Source organism: Centruroides sculpturatus, unplaced genomic scaffold, assembly GCF_000671375.1.
Source record: "Centruroides sculpturatus isolate CEXI.00-Female unplaced genomic scaffold, Cexi_2.0 scaffold5, whole genome shotgun sequence".
Taxonomy (NCBI): Eukaryota; Metazoa; Arthropoda; class Arachnida; order Scorpiones; family Buthidae; genus Centruroides; species Centruroides sculpturatus.
Window position 1 is genome coordinate 639,091 of NW_019384397.1, and position 16,174 is coordinate 655,264.

The 16,174-nt window shown below is 29.5% G+C and overlaps 1 protein-coding gene across 1 annotated transcript in view; it reads right to left on the reverse strand.

The window, feature by feature from the left end:
- LOC111618465 (ionotropic receptor 25a-like) overlaps positions 1-14,289 on the reverse strand; it is a 48,510-nt gene extending 34,221 nt beyond the window's left edge. The window contains exons 1-2 of the mRNA XM_023360007.1: positions 14,146-14,289; positions 13,977-14,065 (exon numbers count right to left, since the gene is read on the reverse strand). Coding sequence (XP_023215775.1) covers positions 13,977-14,065; positions 14,146-14,156 — 100 coding nt within the window. The 5' untranslated portion in view covers positions 14,157-14,289. The remainder of the gene's footprint in view (positions 1-13,976; positions 14,066-14,145) is intronic.
- Positions 14,290-16,174: the final 1,885 nt, after the last annotated feature.

The following is a 16,174-nucleotide window of genomic DNA, read 5'->3' on the forward strand; positions in this document are numbered from 1 at the left end:
TTTAGTTAACAAGATTTTTTTTCTTAATTTTGTAAAGATAAATCACATGTTGACACACAACCATTACTACTGATATATAGCACTATTATTTTACCCGATAAAATTTGTAGTCAAGTTTCTGCAAATATATCCGACAAGTCTCTTTATTAACTTGTTTACTAATAGCTGCATTCTATTCAATTTTGTAAGTAATGTCACCAGTTTCTCTTGATAATTTTTCGCAAGAACTTGAGATTGGAAGCTGCTTCCAATCCAATTGATCTAAGACAATCTAAATCAAGTTCTAAAGAACTTGAGATTGGAAGCTGCTTCCAATCTCAAGTTCTTTAGAACTTGATTTAGATTGTCTTAGATCAATTGGATTGGAAGCAGCTTCCAATCTCAAGTTCTTGCGAAAAATTATCAAGAGAAACTGGTGACATTACTTACAAAATTGAATAGAATGCAGCTATTAGTAAACAAGTTAATAAAGAGACTTGTCGGATATATTTGCAGAAACTTGACTACAAATTTTATCGGGTAAAATAATAGTGCTATATATCAGTAGTAATGGTTGTGTGTCAACATGTGATTTATCTTTACAAAATTAAGAAAAAAAATCTTGTTAACTAAACCTAAAGTGAGGAAAGGAAGGTCAAAATTGAGTGTGGAAATAGTGGAACGGCAGTAAAGACAAGTTGAGATTTGCATTGAAATAAACAAAAAAGAAACACGAAGAAGTAAGGAAAGCACGAAGTCTTTCATCTTGAGCGTTTTAATCGTACAATAAAGTTCCCAGAAAGCATTATGATATTATTGAGTTGCATGACTACGTTTTGGCACTTTACATTTTATTGATGGAATAGCGAATTAAAATATATATATATATATATATATTATCAAATCCTTAAGGAAAGTTTTCTTTCATACCAGGAAAAACTGCAAAAACCAAATATAATTTTGGTGCAAGTTGCCAAAACAATACTTACAGATAAAGATTAATGTGTTAAGTTGTTCATCTATCAATCTAGTTGTTTTTTCCATTGTAAATCTCTTAGGAAAAGATCTCAAAAAACAAGCTTTTTATATCAAAAGAATCCAGGAAGTTGGATGGAATTATTCAACACGAATATCAAACTCTTAGTAATACAATGCGTGAACACGTGAATGAATTAATACAGGAAAAAAAAAATGATAAACCAGCAGTTTACATTTCGAATATAATGATTAATAAATAGATATAACTTTATTTAAATTATATCTATTTATAATAAATTAAATAAGTTATAATATCTTTAAATTTTCAAATGCTTATTGAATATTGACATATGAATATTTATAAAATTAGAAATTGTAATTGTATAAAAAAAAATTGTCGATTTAAATATTTATATGAGGACTTTTATGTTATATCGAAATTTTTCACTTATTATATTGATTTTTATACAGAGACATTTTCGATATTGCCATAGTGATGCTTTTGTTGTGTAGCTTTTTGTTTGCATTATAGCAGAAGTCGAATAGTTGTTTATAATATCGAAATACTTGGGTAATATATATAAAACCGTTTTCGTGCCACAACAAGAACAATTATTTATTGAATCATCAGCTAAGGTACCGCAAAGTAGCGGCAATAATTTTATGCATTGGCACGACATCAACTTAACAATCAAACGCAAACCGAATGGAAAAAAAAAAATAATTGAAATCTTTAAATTACTAAAATTAAAATTTTATAGGCGTAAAAAGTATGTAATGATTTTCTCTTTGGAACTAATAATACAGAATTGCTATGGAGAACTTATCATATAAGAACACTGTTATGTGGACTTTCTTATATAAAAGGGACATTTCGGGTTATTCGCCCCCCTCTTTCAGTCCTTAATATATGCTGAAAATAAATGATATATTTATTAGTAGTGACTACTGGAGTAACCAAAATTTTTTCAACAAAGTCTTTGAGATAAGTTCACACAGAGAGAAATTATTTGATTTGAAAATAAGATAGAAACTATAGAAAGTCAAAAGAACATAAATTCTATACTCATTTATTTCTTATTTAGTTAAATGTAATAGATTAACTATAAGTTATATATACTATGAGTTACATAATGGATATTATTTGTTTATTGATTATTGTATTCAATGACAAAATGTCGAATAAAGATAAAAATATCTAAATTTTGTTTGTACATCTAGATAGATGTTAATTTACTCTAAAGCATTTTTTCATTGATAAAAGGATTTAAAATATAATTATCTTTGCGTCATCTCGCTGTTAATTTAATCTTAATTTAATGTAGAATTAGTTAATAATATATGTAGATACATAATAATTATTACACCATAAAAAATTATAATTTTTTTAATTAATTAAGTTTACATTTATCACAGATAACAAGTGAAAATTAACAATTAACATATTATTTTTGGTCGAGATCAGATATTTGAGCAAAGATTATTGACAATGACATAATGAAATATGTTGACTTCCTCAGTAACTTCGCTACGTAAAGTAAGTAAATTTATATAATCACATTTAAAAAAATGGCACAAAACTAATCAAAATATATTGTAAGAAAGTTACATTTGGGATTCAGTCACTTCCAACAAAGCAACTGGATCATGAATTTACAGGAAATCCTCGTTAATTCGAACTCAGATAGTTCTAAATCCTATTTGTATTGAACTTTTTTCGTACTGTCCGTACTTTAGCCACAGCTGGAGATATACAGATTTACATATAAAGGCATTCTGTTAGTTCGAAATACGGCTACTTCGAAATTCGAAGTGAAAATTCTGTCCGAACTGTCATACTCGTTCGTTTAGATCGAAGTGCCTGCATGCTATAAGGGAACAATAGACCAAGAACAACTCTAATCTGGTCAACATGGCTTTGCTTTTATAGTAACAGATGTTCGTGTGTCATCTTACACATTAACTACCTTTTTTTTTCTTCTCTTATTTCATAAAATAAGACTGATTTTCGGGATTGCAAGATTGGGGTACAAGTAGCGGATTGAGATAATTATAGGGCTGTATGCTACTACATTTGGGTGACCTATTACCTTTTCAGCCACTTTTAAAATAATTTGGGCTACATTTCAAGGAATTCTGCTTTACTTTTCATAAAACCTATCTGGCGACCTGTGAGGTTATCACCGAACAAGTACTGTTTACTTACAGTTTATTTATATTATTATTAGTTATTAAATAAGGAAATATGCTAAAAGCGACAATAATATACACTAAAATTTGGAGATTGAAATGCATACATAGGCGAGACCTGGTTATTCATTTTTTGTATCTAAAATACCAGAGCATTTCAATTGTTGCAACTTTTTCCATTGTCTTTCCAACTGTCTTTATTATATATACATTTATTTCCAAACATGATCTCACTGCAACATTTCAGGTATATTTTCATTTGCTGTTCTTCTTCGTTACATATACATTTATTTGGCTAGGAAATTTATAGCCAGCATTGGGTATCTTTATTGAATATATTTTTATATATATAAGATGACTGGTTAACCTAGTTTCTCACGTCCTATAATTACATAACTGGTCTAAATTAGTTGTATAGTTTTGTTTCTAGCCCTGTAAAAATGACGAGAAATGAGTAAATGCTTCTATTAACTAATTGATAGTAATGTTTCATTCTAAACTGATATCAACTAAAGTTAGTTTCAATGCAACTAGAACTTACCTGTGATCAATTGCTCATTTTTACACCTTATGTAAGAAAGTATTTGTGGAATTTATTACAATAAAGAATATTTCCCATCTGTTTTAAATGTTTATGATCCAAACTCCTGTAGTACATACTTTCTTAACAATTCAGCATGTTTTTGCTCTTTTATTCAAACTTTATATAACGGAATATTTTCTGTATATTCTCCATATGCAGTAGTTTGACTACTTTACTGATATTATTCTCCTTATTAAACATTATATTAACAAAAAAAATCTCACTGTATAAAGAATAGAAACGGATTATAGATCTTGAAATAATCAATAGTTGCAATCATGAAAACAAGCTATAAAGTTTATAACATTTCGAAAATGGTCAAATACGTAAAATATGCAGTAAACAGCATAAAATACATATTTTATATGCATTTTTGATATACTATACAATTTACATACAGTAATATTTTATATTCTTTTCTAAAAATGCATATGAATTATGTATTATCGAACAACATTAATTTAATCTGTTTGGACGCAATTATGTTTATATCGAAGTTTCAACCTCAACATTAATAGTTAGTCAATAATAATATATAAAAATATTACGTCTCCTAATGCTAGTAACGATAAAAAGATGAAGAATGTGCCATAGGCAAATAGTAGTTTTACTTACTCTGAACAGATACAGTAGATAGATAAATTAATGCTGTTTAAATTATACTTATTACATTAAACGTTGGCCCAATTTAAAATTGCTTTCACGTGTGTTTTCAGGAGTTATGCACCACGCGATTAATGTAATGAAAGAGATCAATATAAGACAAAATATAGATTAAGCTAAAACAGTAGTTCTCAATTGATGTATCACGAACTTTTGGTAGGTGTGGTACAAAGTTTCAAAAAAAAAAAATCACTTAAAAAATATAATTTTTTGTCTACCTTTTAATATTATTTCTAAAGTTTTTTTTTCGTTTAAAAACAAATCTTCAACATCGCATTTCGTTTTATATATATATACATACAGTATACAGTAAAAGGCCATCTTTTACGCGACAGTGGCTCGTCGATGTGCCACAGAAATTGAGTGCCTCACTAGTTTTCTTCTTCAATTATCATTGAAAATATGTTCGAGTGTTCGAGTTTGTAAGTTTAAAATTATTTACTGTCTCTAGTAGAATTCACAACACCCATTTTTCATTTAGTCTGTTCCTCCCTAGTTATGCTTCTAACTGCTGAAGAAAATAATTTGCCTTATGATCGCTTGAACTTCTCATCAATATGAAGTTTCTTCTTTTATCTTCAATTTACTAAGCTTAAATAGAATTATTATTTAACTTCGATAGTAGAATTGGTGTGACTTACACTCTGTTCTGACACTGTGCTTCACCCGGTTCATTACGAAATGTTTTGTGTTTAAAAATAAAATGTAACAAAATAAATTACAGACAAATGTTCTGAAAACAAAAGCGATCTTTTCTTATTTATATCTGATAATGAATTCTCGAAACATAATATATTTGAACAAATGAACTTAAAATATATATATATATAGTTATCACTTCTGTGGAAGTTATTTTTGTAATGATTATTATGTTTATTATTTTGTTTAATGACATTATTTTTACTCTGTTGATAACATATTTGTAGATTTAACTACAAAGATTAATACATTCTTGTTTCTGTTACACTAGGCTCTTGTTAATCCGGCTTTTCCTTGCACAGACAGGATGCCACATTACTGACGAGTGAGTATATAGGCCTGAAATCTGCCTAAGAGCAATGAATGATTAATGCGAGAGAATCGTGACGCTACAGTAGCTTCTGTTTGTTTCCAAAAACTAAAAAAAAAAACATTTTATGAAGTAAATTATCAATATATTCATTTTAAAGTTTTATTTTGTATATATCTGTTTTTAATTTTTAGTTAATAATAACTGTTTTTGAAAGGACTAATACTATAATGTGTCTTTGTAAGCCTAAATAATATATACTCCACGTGCTATGTGAGTTCAGTCATCTTTGAACAATTACAGCTGTGACGTCATGTGACGTCAAAACACCAAACACGTTCCGAAACACATTTAGAGAGCATTTAGTAGAAAAATATTCAATAGCTCCGGAACTGTTTAGTCTGTTGAACGCAGTTTTTATAACGTGTAAAAGTACACTCACATCATATAGACACGACACAACATATAAAAAGCATAGACACCATTAAGCGATCGTGGGCAGGCATTCCTACGACCTGGCCCAGAATTTTGTTGTAAAACTGTATCAAACAGCTGGTTAGCTCGAAGATGCCTCTTTAGAGAGACGAAAGGTTTCATGATTGTCATACAGGATCTGGTCATAAATACTAAGAACTACAGAAAATACATACTGAAAGATACAGCACTCACAAGTGACACATGCAGAAAATGTCACATCATGCCAGAATCTATATAACACATCACTTCTGGTTGTAAGCTCTTGGCACAGACTTTATTTAGATAGACATAATCAAGTAGCAAATATAATACACCAAGAGTTTGCAAAGAAACATTATTAGACATTAGACAAAGAAGAATTATTAGACATTCACGAACCATATTACAAATACATTCCACAGACAGTATTGGAAAACAACACCTACAAAATGTACTACGACAGAGCCATAATCACAGATAAAACAATTTACCACAAAAGATCAGACATCACACTCATTGACAAACATAATAAAATCACATACATTATACACATATCCATTCCAAACACACAATATACAAACACGTGAACTGAAAAAATCAGCAAGTACACAGAACTCGCCGAGGAAATAAGGCATCTGTGGAGGATGTATACGGTACTTATTGTACCTGTCGTTCTCTCCTCTACAGGTGTCATAGTACACACACTACACAAAAGCCTGGGAACATTACAATTGGATAGAAACACATACATCACACTAAGAAGGCCACTATATTGAATTCATTCCATATTGTTAGGAAATTCCTGAATACAGACACACACACTGACACACTTATTTAATTTTAAACTTATTTTGGTTACTATGCCTTGATTCTAGTCCGGCATAGTTTACAGAAACAGATGTCAACTCACTAAACCTAACATAATAATATTGTCATAAAAGTGTTTTCTGTTTCCTTTTCGATAGTAGTGCAATTACTGCATTTGATAGTTTCGTGAAAATGTAAATACAGAATGTTTTATAGACCCAAAACACAAAGAGAAACGAGTTTCTGAATTATCCAAAATTTCATTTATCCGAAAGACATCCGGTCCCATCAAGTTCGGATNATTTTTGATTCCACGTAAAGATTTACTTTGATTCTTTCATTTGTTTGTATTTATTTATTTATTATTTTTATATAAAAAAAATCAAAGTACATATATAAAAACAAGTTTTACTATTTTTATAATATGTTGTATAATAACTTTGTGTAGTATTTATCATTTGCTATATAAAATGTATATAAATAAGTGTATGTGCATATAAATTGTGGCTGATAAAGCATCTGTATGAAGATACACACATTTTCCTGACAGAAATAGGTTTACGTTGGATTTATTAACGTAAATTCAATGGTAATCCCGAACATATTATTCTTGTCAAATGATATTATTTTCAAACTCCGCTTTCATTATAAAATTGATTATATGCATATAAAATTAAAACTAATGAATTATAGGCTATATTCACTCAAAGTGCAAAAAATAAATAAATAAAAATTGACCACTCAGTGTAACGTTTACGGAGAATTAAAATATCACTCATTACAACTGAAGTTTTTAAGAAGAAATTTTTTTGTCGTTCGCGGAAACAACAGATGGAAGCAAAGTCACTTATCTGTCAATACTAGCTCCAATTATCATATCAGGAAAACGTTGTTTCGCATTTCTGACAATTATTCTAAAAAATAACTGAAGCTGTATTCTAATGCTTCACACCTACACACACACATATATATAGCCTATATCTTTAGCTCACCAGAGGCCGAGTGGATACAACAACTGACAGTGGCAAAATTTGGTTCTGAATTCGTACTTCACAACGGGCTAACCACGTAGAGTTTTCACCTTTTTAACATCTAAGTAGTGTTTATGCTTCTGACACAATATAGTGCTATAAATTAAGACACTTGGCGGATTTTCTCATCTTTATTTAGTTGATTCAACTAAATAAAGATGACACAATATAGTGCTATAAAATTAATTTATAGCACTATATTGTGTCAGAAGCATAAACAAATAGCAAAGCACGGTTTCATATCATCAATCTAAGTAGTGGTCACTTTCCCATAGAAAGTCCTCTGGGAGGCATCCCCTCTTGACAGATCGCCTCCGAGTCGCGTTGCCAATACAAACAATATTTTACATATATTTTTGAAATATTAAAATAAATTTTCAATATTTTAGAGCCTATGTTATAGCCTAAGCAAACATGTTTTCAGGTATGAGTCTGTGAATACTATTTAATTTTTTTTTCCCATAAACTATTGATAATATTATGAAGTGTAAATTGGACGCAAGCCAACAATCAACGAAAAAAACAGATACACTTTTTTACATCATATAATGAGATTAAAATTTTTATAAATGGGGAGTTTAATATGGTTTCTGAAACATATAACTAGTATTTGTAAACGATTTGCTAAAAAAAAAAGCAATACGAAGAAAAGAGCATTTGCACTGTCATGAAAATACGAGTTCATATTAACAATAGTAATCAGGCGGATAGCATGCCGAATTGTAGTCACGGAGATTGAAAATTACATTTAACAATTTATGTGTAAACAATTTATTCCTGCATAAAATTTCTAGATATATTACGTATATTATATATAGGCCTATATAAAGACACTGATGTCACGGCAATAATTTTAATATAGGCCTAAGTGTATATTATATATGGATATGCACTCATTGTATTGTTGTTTCGCAGAAAATTGATCCTTTTCAATGATACAATTACTTATTACCATTAGTTTGATGCGATTCCAATGCCTCCTCCTTAGTGTGCAACTTTTTTTTTGTCGATTCGTGTATGTTTGCATTTTAAAGTTTTGTTTCACTGTAATGAAACAAAACAATGCTACTCCAATTTTGTTTAACTACAGTAGACCCCCCCCTATAACACTGTAGATAATTCCGTTTTATAGGAATTCCATGTTGTACGAGTCACATAGATTTTACAAATACGTGAGCCGTTCACAGCCTGGCACACGTATTTGTAAAATCTAAGTGACTTTTTAAGCTAATTTAAAGCATAGTTTAATTTTGTTTTGGGGTAATTATAATAAACATGCTAAGAAGTAATAAATTAAGATACTTCACGAATCAGCCTGTTATGATTCAAAATAAAACTGTGGCTACTTTTTTTTTTATCTCGAGGAAAAAGATATTTTAGTAAATATTTTTAAAAAATTTATTTCTTAATTGTTTTAAAATTATTTAATTTAAAGTTTATTGCCAGACATTAATTGATCTAAAATTAAGGCGTCAGACTATCAGAATATATCTGAAATGCTTCCTCATTACGTGATCTTCCTAATGTGAGCTTGGCCAAATCCATCATAGGTTAGGAAAACAAAAGAGATACGTCGGACGTTCAGCGCCGCTTTCCTGTAAGCGTAGAACTTTGACAACGGCGTTTGGAACGTCAGTGGAATCATGCTCGACGTTCCAAACGCCATTGTCAAACTTCTAGGAAAACGAAGCTGAACGTCCGACTTACACGTTTTTGCGTTGAAAACTTCGGCCGCAATCTTGCTAGTATTCACAGGATAGAAAGATTTAAGGAAAGAAGTTCCTAATAAATCAATTTAGTTCACACCAGACCGAAAACTAACAATCATTATTGTGACATTGTCACAACACACTTGTGAGGTTTACCTTCACATTTTTTTTTCTTCCTTTTTTTGGCACAACGTCCAATTCCAATCTATTTATCAGCCTTACATTAAGTGGCAGCCCCTAAGCTTTCCATATCTGCTCTCGATTTTTATCTATCTAACTCTGTTCTCGAGATTAAGGAAGAACGGACAGACAACCAGAAGGACGACAGTTGGAATGTAAATTTGAAATCGACAAAATTATTATGACATCGTCAAGGCTTTATTTTTAATCATATTTTTAATTTAATTTAAAATATATGCTCTCGATTTTAGTAGTGTCTTGCTCCTGTAACAATAGAGTCATGCTGGGTTTATCTATCTAACGAGTAAATTTTTGAATTGAAAAACGGAAGTGTCGGTTTCTTATAAATTAAGCTATGTTTATGCGTAACCATCACCTGTATTTCCTGTTTTCATCACGAGCTATGGGACCGAATTTAGACGTTGTGCCAAAAATTCGATTCATTTTTGATTCCACATAAAGATTTACTTTGATTCTTTCATTTGTTTGTATTTATTTATTTATTATTTTTATATAAAAAAAAATCAAAGTACATATATAAAAACAAGTTTTACTATTTTTATAATATGTTGTATAATAACTTTGTGTAGTATTTATCATTTGCTATATAAAATGTATATAAATAAGTGTATGTGCATATAAATTGTGGCTGATAAAGCATCTGTATGAAGATACACACATTTTCCTGACAGAAATAGGTTTACGTTGGATTTATTAACGTAAATTCAATGGTAATCCCGAACATATTATTCTTGTCAAATGATATTATTTTCAAACTCCGCTTTCATTATAAAATTGATTATATGCATATAAAATTAAAACTAATGAATTATAGGCTATATTCACTCAAAGTGCAAAAAATAAATAAATAAAAATTGACCACTCAGTGTAACGTTTACGGAGAATTAAAATATCACTCATTACAACTGAAGTTTTTAAGAAGAAAATTTTTTTCTTATATAATAATTATTTAAATGTTATTATGTGCTTAATTGAAGAGGAACGTTAGCGAAGTTTCTTCTGTGAGGCTTACAGAATTGTGTTCGTTCTCAAAATCCGTTCGATAGATTTTGATTAAACTTTGCCATTTTCTATTAATTGAGATGCGGAATTCATAAATGAAATAAATATGGGAATACATAACTTCGTTTTCGAGATATAAAGTCGTTTCACGAGAGCGTGCTATAAAGCGATATCGCACGAATTGTCCTGCGATGTTTCACGGTCGCTAGCACGTCTTATATGAGCTTATAGAATTGAGTTTGTTCTAAAAATTTAATGGATCGATTTTAATAAAACTTTGCCATTTTTTTAATTAATTGAGACGAGAAATCCAGAAATGTAATGTGGGTCTATTTAAATGTAAAAAATTTAGCAACGAATCGCTTAACTTTCCGGCAACATTTAACATTCTAATGGCTCTATCTGTTACGATATTTCATTTAAAAAACTGTTTACGTTTTTAATTATTACAAAATGACAAAAAAAGCTTAATCTTGAGAGTAGAAGTGGGTTTTATAAAAAATTATAAATGCTAATAACGAGTAAAATCGTCATTAAATCCGACCCTACTCGACCACACTTTATCTCCTCATCCCGTCGACCTTAATTAAACCGTCAAAATTTAAAGAGCATGAATATTTCTAATATACAAACCTTTCTACAACATTTTCTTTTATTATAAAATATATAAATATTTCCTATTTATGCAATTTTTATATTAATAATATTTATAACACGCGTATTATACATCTAATAATTTTTCTACATTGAAGCATTAAGAAAAAGCAATAAACTGCTTCTTTTAAAATACATATACAGTATTTAGATCTTTTTCACTTATAGTTTAGATAGCAATTCTCATTCTACAAGTAATTAATATGCTGTATATTGTTATGTTGTATAAAATTGTATAACGTTATACTGTTAACCTTTAAATTACAATTTCTAAAGCTACGTTCAGAATTGAACACCGGTTCGAACGAGTGACTCGAGGCATGGTTCATCCTGTTTATGGTTCAAGCTTGAGACGTCACACAGCATTCAGAGAAGGAATTGGTCGTGATTCATTCTAGCCAGTGTGGACCGGTCTCTCGTGCAAGGGAGTCTTCACCTGTCACGTGACAAATTTCCGCGTGATCAAGATGAATGATGTTACTATTTTCACATTCTCAGAATGTCCTATAACATGCAATAGTCTTGACTAATTATGACACCATATTTTACAGATGCACGAGGCAAATAATAATAATAATAAAAGCTCTATAGCGTGATCAAACCAAGCGCTGTCCCTGAATAAAACACTTTGTGCTGAGGTGAGAAAAGTATACTGTTAAAAACAGGGCTGTGGAGTCGGAGTCGGCGGATTTTTTTACGACTCCGACTCCTTTTTACTTATGTATATAAAACGAAAAAGTATTGGAATCGTGTCAAATTTCACCCAAGTTTTTTTTTTTTGCAAATTTACACGTTTGGAGACCTCCCGAACCCCTCAAAAAAGTCAGTAAAGGGGAAAAATTCGCACACGCATGTGTGTTAACGTCTAATTTGTTTAATTTCCTTATTTTCTGTTCTGAGATATTAAACAATATCTCAGAATGGGTAAAGTTTAAGAAAGGAAATGTGGCACTGTGGCTTGCGTATAAAGGGGCATTAATACTATTAAATTTTGGTTCTTAATTAAAGGTTGACAGGGTGAAGACCTAAAAGTGGTCATGTGTCATATCTCTTAATGAATATTTTACTCGTTATTAGCATTCAAAATTAAAAAAAAAAAAAATAAAATAAAATTCGTCTCTACCCTCAAAGTAAGCTTTTTAGCCATTTTACAATAGTACAGTAAAACCCATTAAGATGTTCTCGCCTAAGATGTTAGAATGTATATGGGGACACGATTTAGTTCAACCACTTTAACGCTTAATAACTAACTCCTGTGTTAAACCATCTGACTCCGATTCTGACCACAGAAATTATTAGGCTTCAAACAGGGTGAACAAAATCATGTCCTCCCACACAGTCTAACATCCACACATATAGAAAAAAACCTCGAATCTTTTGCATATCTCGAGATTTCAAGGTGTCCCGAGTCCAAAAATGTAAACATTTGGGAGGGGTCATTTTTTGAGCGAGCGCTACACTTTTCCTGTTATATAGGCCTATAACAGCCGGAAAAGTAAAAATTATCGAATACATATTTATATATTACTTACAGAAGTCTTTTAGCTTTGGAATAAAAAGTTTCTACGCTCTATCTTTATTAGAACTCTATTTTCACGTGATGATATCAGAATTTTCGGGTTTATTTCGGTAACAAGTCCGCCCTTAGTCGGAGTCGGTAGATTTTTACGCGACTCCACAGCCCTGGTTAAAAACCAAATCATCATCAGAACTAGTCTCTTCGTCTTTATTTAAAGACCTTTCGAGAAAAGATAAAACAATGCAGCAACCTGTCTCTTGTATAACGATCTAGCCACGTGGAATTTTCCGGATTTTTTTCGCGTTAGTAATACCTAAATAGGAGCCACATTCCCATAAAAGACATCTCAGAGCATTCCCCCTTCGACAAATCGTCCATACAGTATATTGCTTTGAATTAAACTTAAGTCTCTTATCTATCATTTTGTTTTAGTTTCAGAGAAGGACCCTTTCCAGTCACAGATGTTGATTGCTAACGAGCGACACGCTTCATGACTAGTGACGTCTCTGTTCACCCGGACTACAACTCTGAACCTAATTTAAGAATCATTAGCAACTTATACAAAAGATTAATTACTTATTGAACTTTATTTATGCATTAACATTTTAAAATGTTAAAGAAACTTTTTCTCATTTTACGTAACAATAGTGACAATAATTAAATACGAAAACAACATACATGAATCACATTTTAAACAAATAAACATTTAAATTAAATCGATAAATGGTATTAACTTGCGAATGAAAAAATCATTTTATAGAAATTTTTGTAGTATTTTGTCTCTTATTATGAGCTATATTGAGTATTCAATAGGAACAACCGACCGGATAAAGGACCCTAAACCAACAATAAAAGGTTTCTTTAGTGTGTAAAAGGCAAATAAACTTTGTATTAATTATTTTTTAAAACATTTTGGTACTCTTCTCCATTACAATTTTCGATTAAAAGAAACAATTTAAATTACACTATAGAGTTCCATAAAAGCAAATTATATCCATAAGATTTAAGTTTTCACATTAGATTCTATATTTTATTTAGAAATTAATAAGTGTTTAGTCTTTAAAGTGCTTCATAAAACCATGGTTAGATACGTGTAAAATAGCTACAGTTTGAATACCGTTAATATATATATATTAAAGTTTCATAATATATGCCAAAATAGAAAAGATATTTACTATTAAATTAAGAGTCTTACCTATTTTAATGCGTCTATCTGGCCCTTCTTTATCCTGGGCATTACTCGACAAAATCCCAAAAGTCAATAGAAAGATTGACAGCTTTAATCTAAAATCCATAGCAAATTAAAGTTATTAAGATTCATGGATATATTTTCTTAAATTTTATAAATAATTTAAGAATCTTGCCTTATTTTCATTGTTCGACTTTGTGTTAGGCTTGCATGTACAAGCTTGATTGTTGTCTATGAAGGTTTGTTATTGAGAGACAACTGGCAGTTGCCAACAGCTCTACTTCAATCAATAAAATACTAGCCTCACCTGTGGAGTCTTTTAAAATATTAACCACTCAATGCGCGTGACATATTTGTATTTGTTAGTAATAAATAGACTTGAAATGACTTTTCCTTCCCTTATAATCTATACGAGAGTATATTAATAAAACTATATAAATGTATAGCTTATATAATTTTTAATATTGATTTTATCGTTTTATTCTTCACAATGTAGATTTTATATTCGATTATTAAAAGTTTAAAAAAAAATCCTTCGTTATCAAATTATTATTTATTTTATAAATAATTTTTAAATGTAAATTAATTTTTATATCATAATTATAATTTATATATTTTCATAATACTTTTAAATATTGTTATATAAAATTAGAAAAGTAAAAGAAAATACTTCTTAATAATAAACTATGAGCATTGCTACCCACAGGAGAGATTGGAGGTGTATCTACAGGAATGCTTATGGTGCTACAACACCCCCTTAATACCAAAGCAATCAATTTTCTTACTTTAAAATAAATATAATATAAATCGCATAACTTCAATTAGGTGAGATAAGGTAATAAAAGTAATTAAAGTAATTGAGTAACATTCTCCAAAAACGACAATGGGCTCGAGCCTTGGTCCTCACTGATTCTGTCTTGAGTAGCATCCCATATTCTTAAAATCCTGGATACACCACTGGGAGAAATGGGGGATTACATCTATTATTAAAATTTTTTCATTGTCGATCAATAAGGCTTTTTAATTTAAGCCTATATTTAATTAAACAAGTTGTTATAAAGCAATACGCATTAACTATATATATATATATGCTCTACAATGCCGTTTATTTTTAATAGACTGTTAACACTTAATAACACTATTTATATGCACATATATAAATATATAAGTATACTCATATAAACAGGGTGTTATTGATAAGACAGACTAAACTTGAGATGTTAGAACATAAAAAAATTAAGAATAATTAGGAGGTAATTATTTGGAGGTATATACTATACCTAATATAGATATATACTGTATTTGACCAAAAATCAATAAATTTACCACGTCAAATTCCATTTCTAGAATCTTTAATTAATGTAAATTAGTGTAAAAGCTATACAGTTTTACATATAAAATTTTTAGTTAAAAAAAAAAAATTATTTATATTTCTAGGATCGATGTAATGTACTGGACGTCATTGTTTGGGATCTAATTGATTTTTATCGGATTAATTATGATAGTGTATTTGGCTAACGATAAGTTTCATATTGTTTACTGTTTCTCAACTGATAGATTTATATATCAAAAATCCTCAGAGGATTTCATTATTAACAGAACTGTCAATAGTAATGGGTCGATTTGTCTTTTCTATTTATTTGGTGATTGATTGGGCTTTATAATGCAATACAATTGGTTTAATTACTTGTAAAATTTTTAAAAATTAACATTGTTCTTTTTATAGATACATTTTAAAATGAACACTAGCTTACCTTATAATATCACTTATGAGAATACAATCTTCAGTTAGCAATAATCCTAAATAACAGAATGCTACTGTCTTTTCCATTGACATAACATCATCGAATTTCATACTTTTTGTTCTTCCNTTCAAATTATATGCATAAGTCAAGAAACTATTGATATTAGTAAAAATATTAGTACAATAAAATAGATTCGTCCATTTTATTGGTAAAATCAAGACTATTAATATATTAAAGTCTTTCTTTAGTTTCATATAAATTAAAGTTTATATGTATTAAATTATCTTTTATTATAAATATGGCTTGTCATAGTTAAACACATTTTTAATATCGTGTAGGCTAATTAATGCTCATTAATTAACCTGAAATCTGCAAAATAGTAACTAGATTAATGTTTATTAGCTAATAAGCATTAATCTTATTTTCTGGTTAATTAATAATCATTAATACGTTTTAATT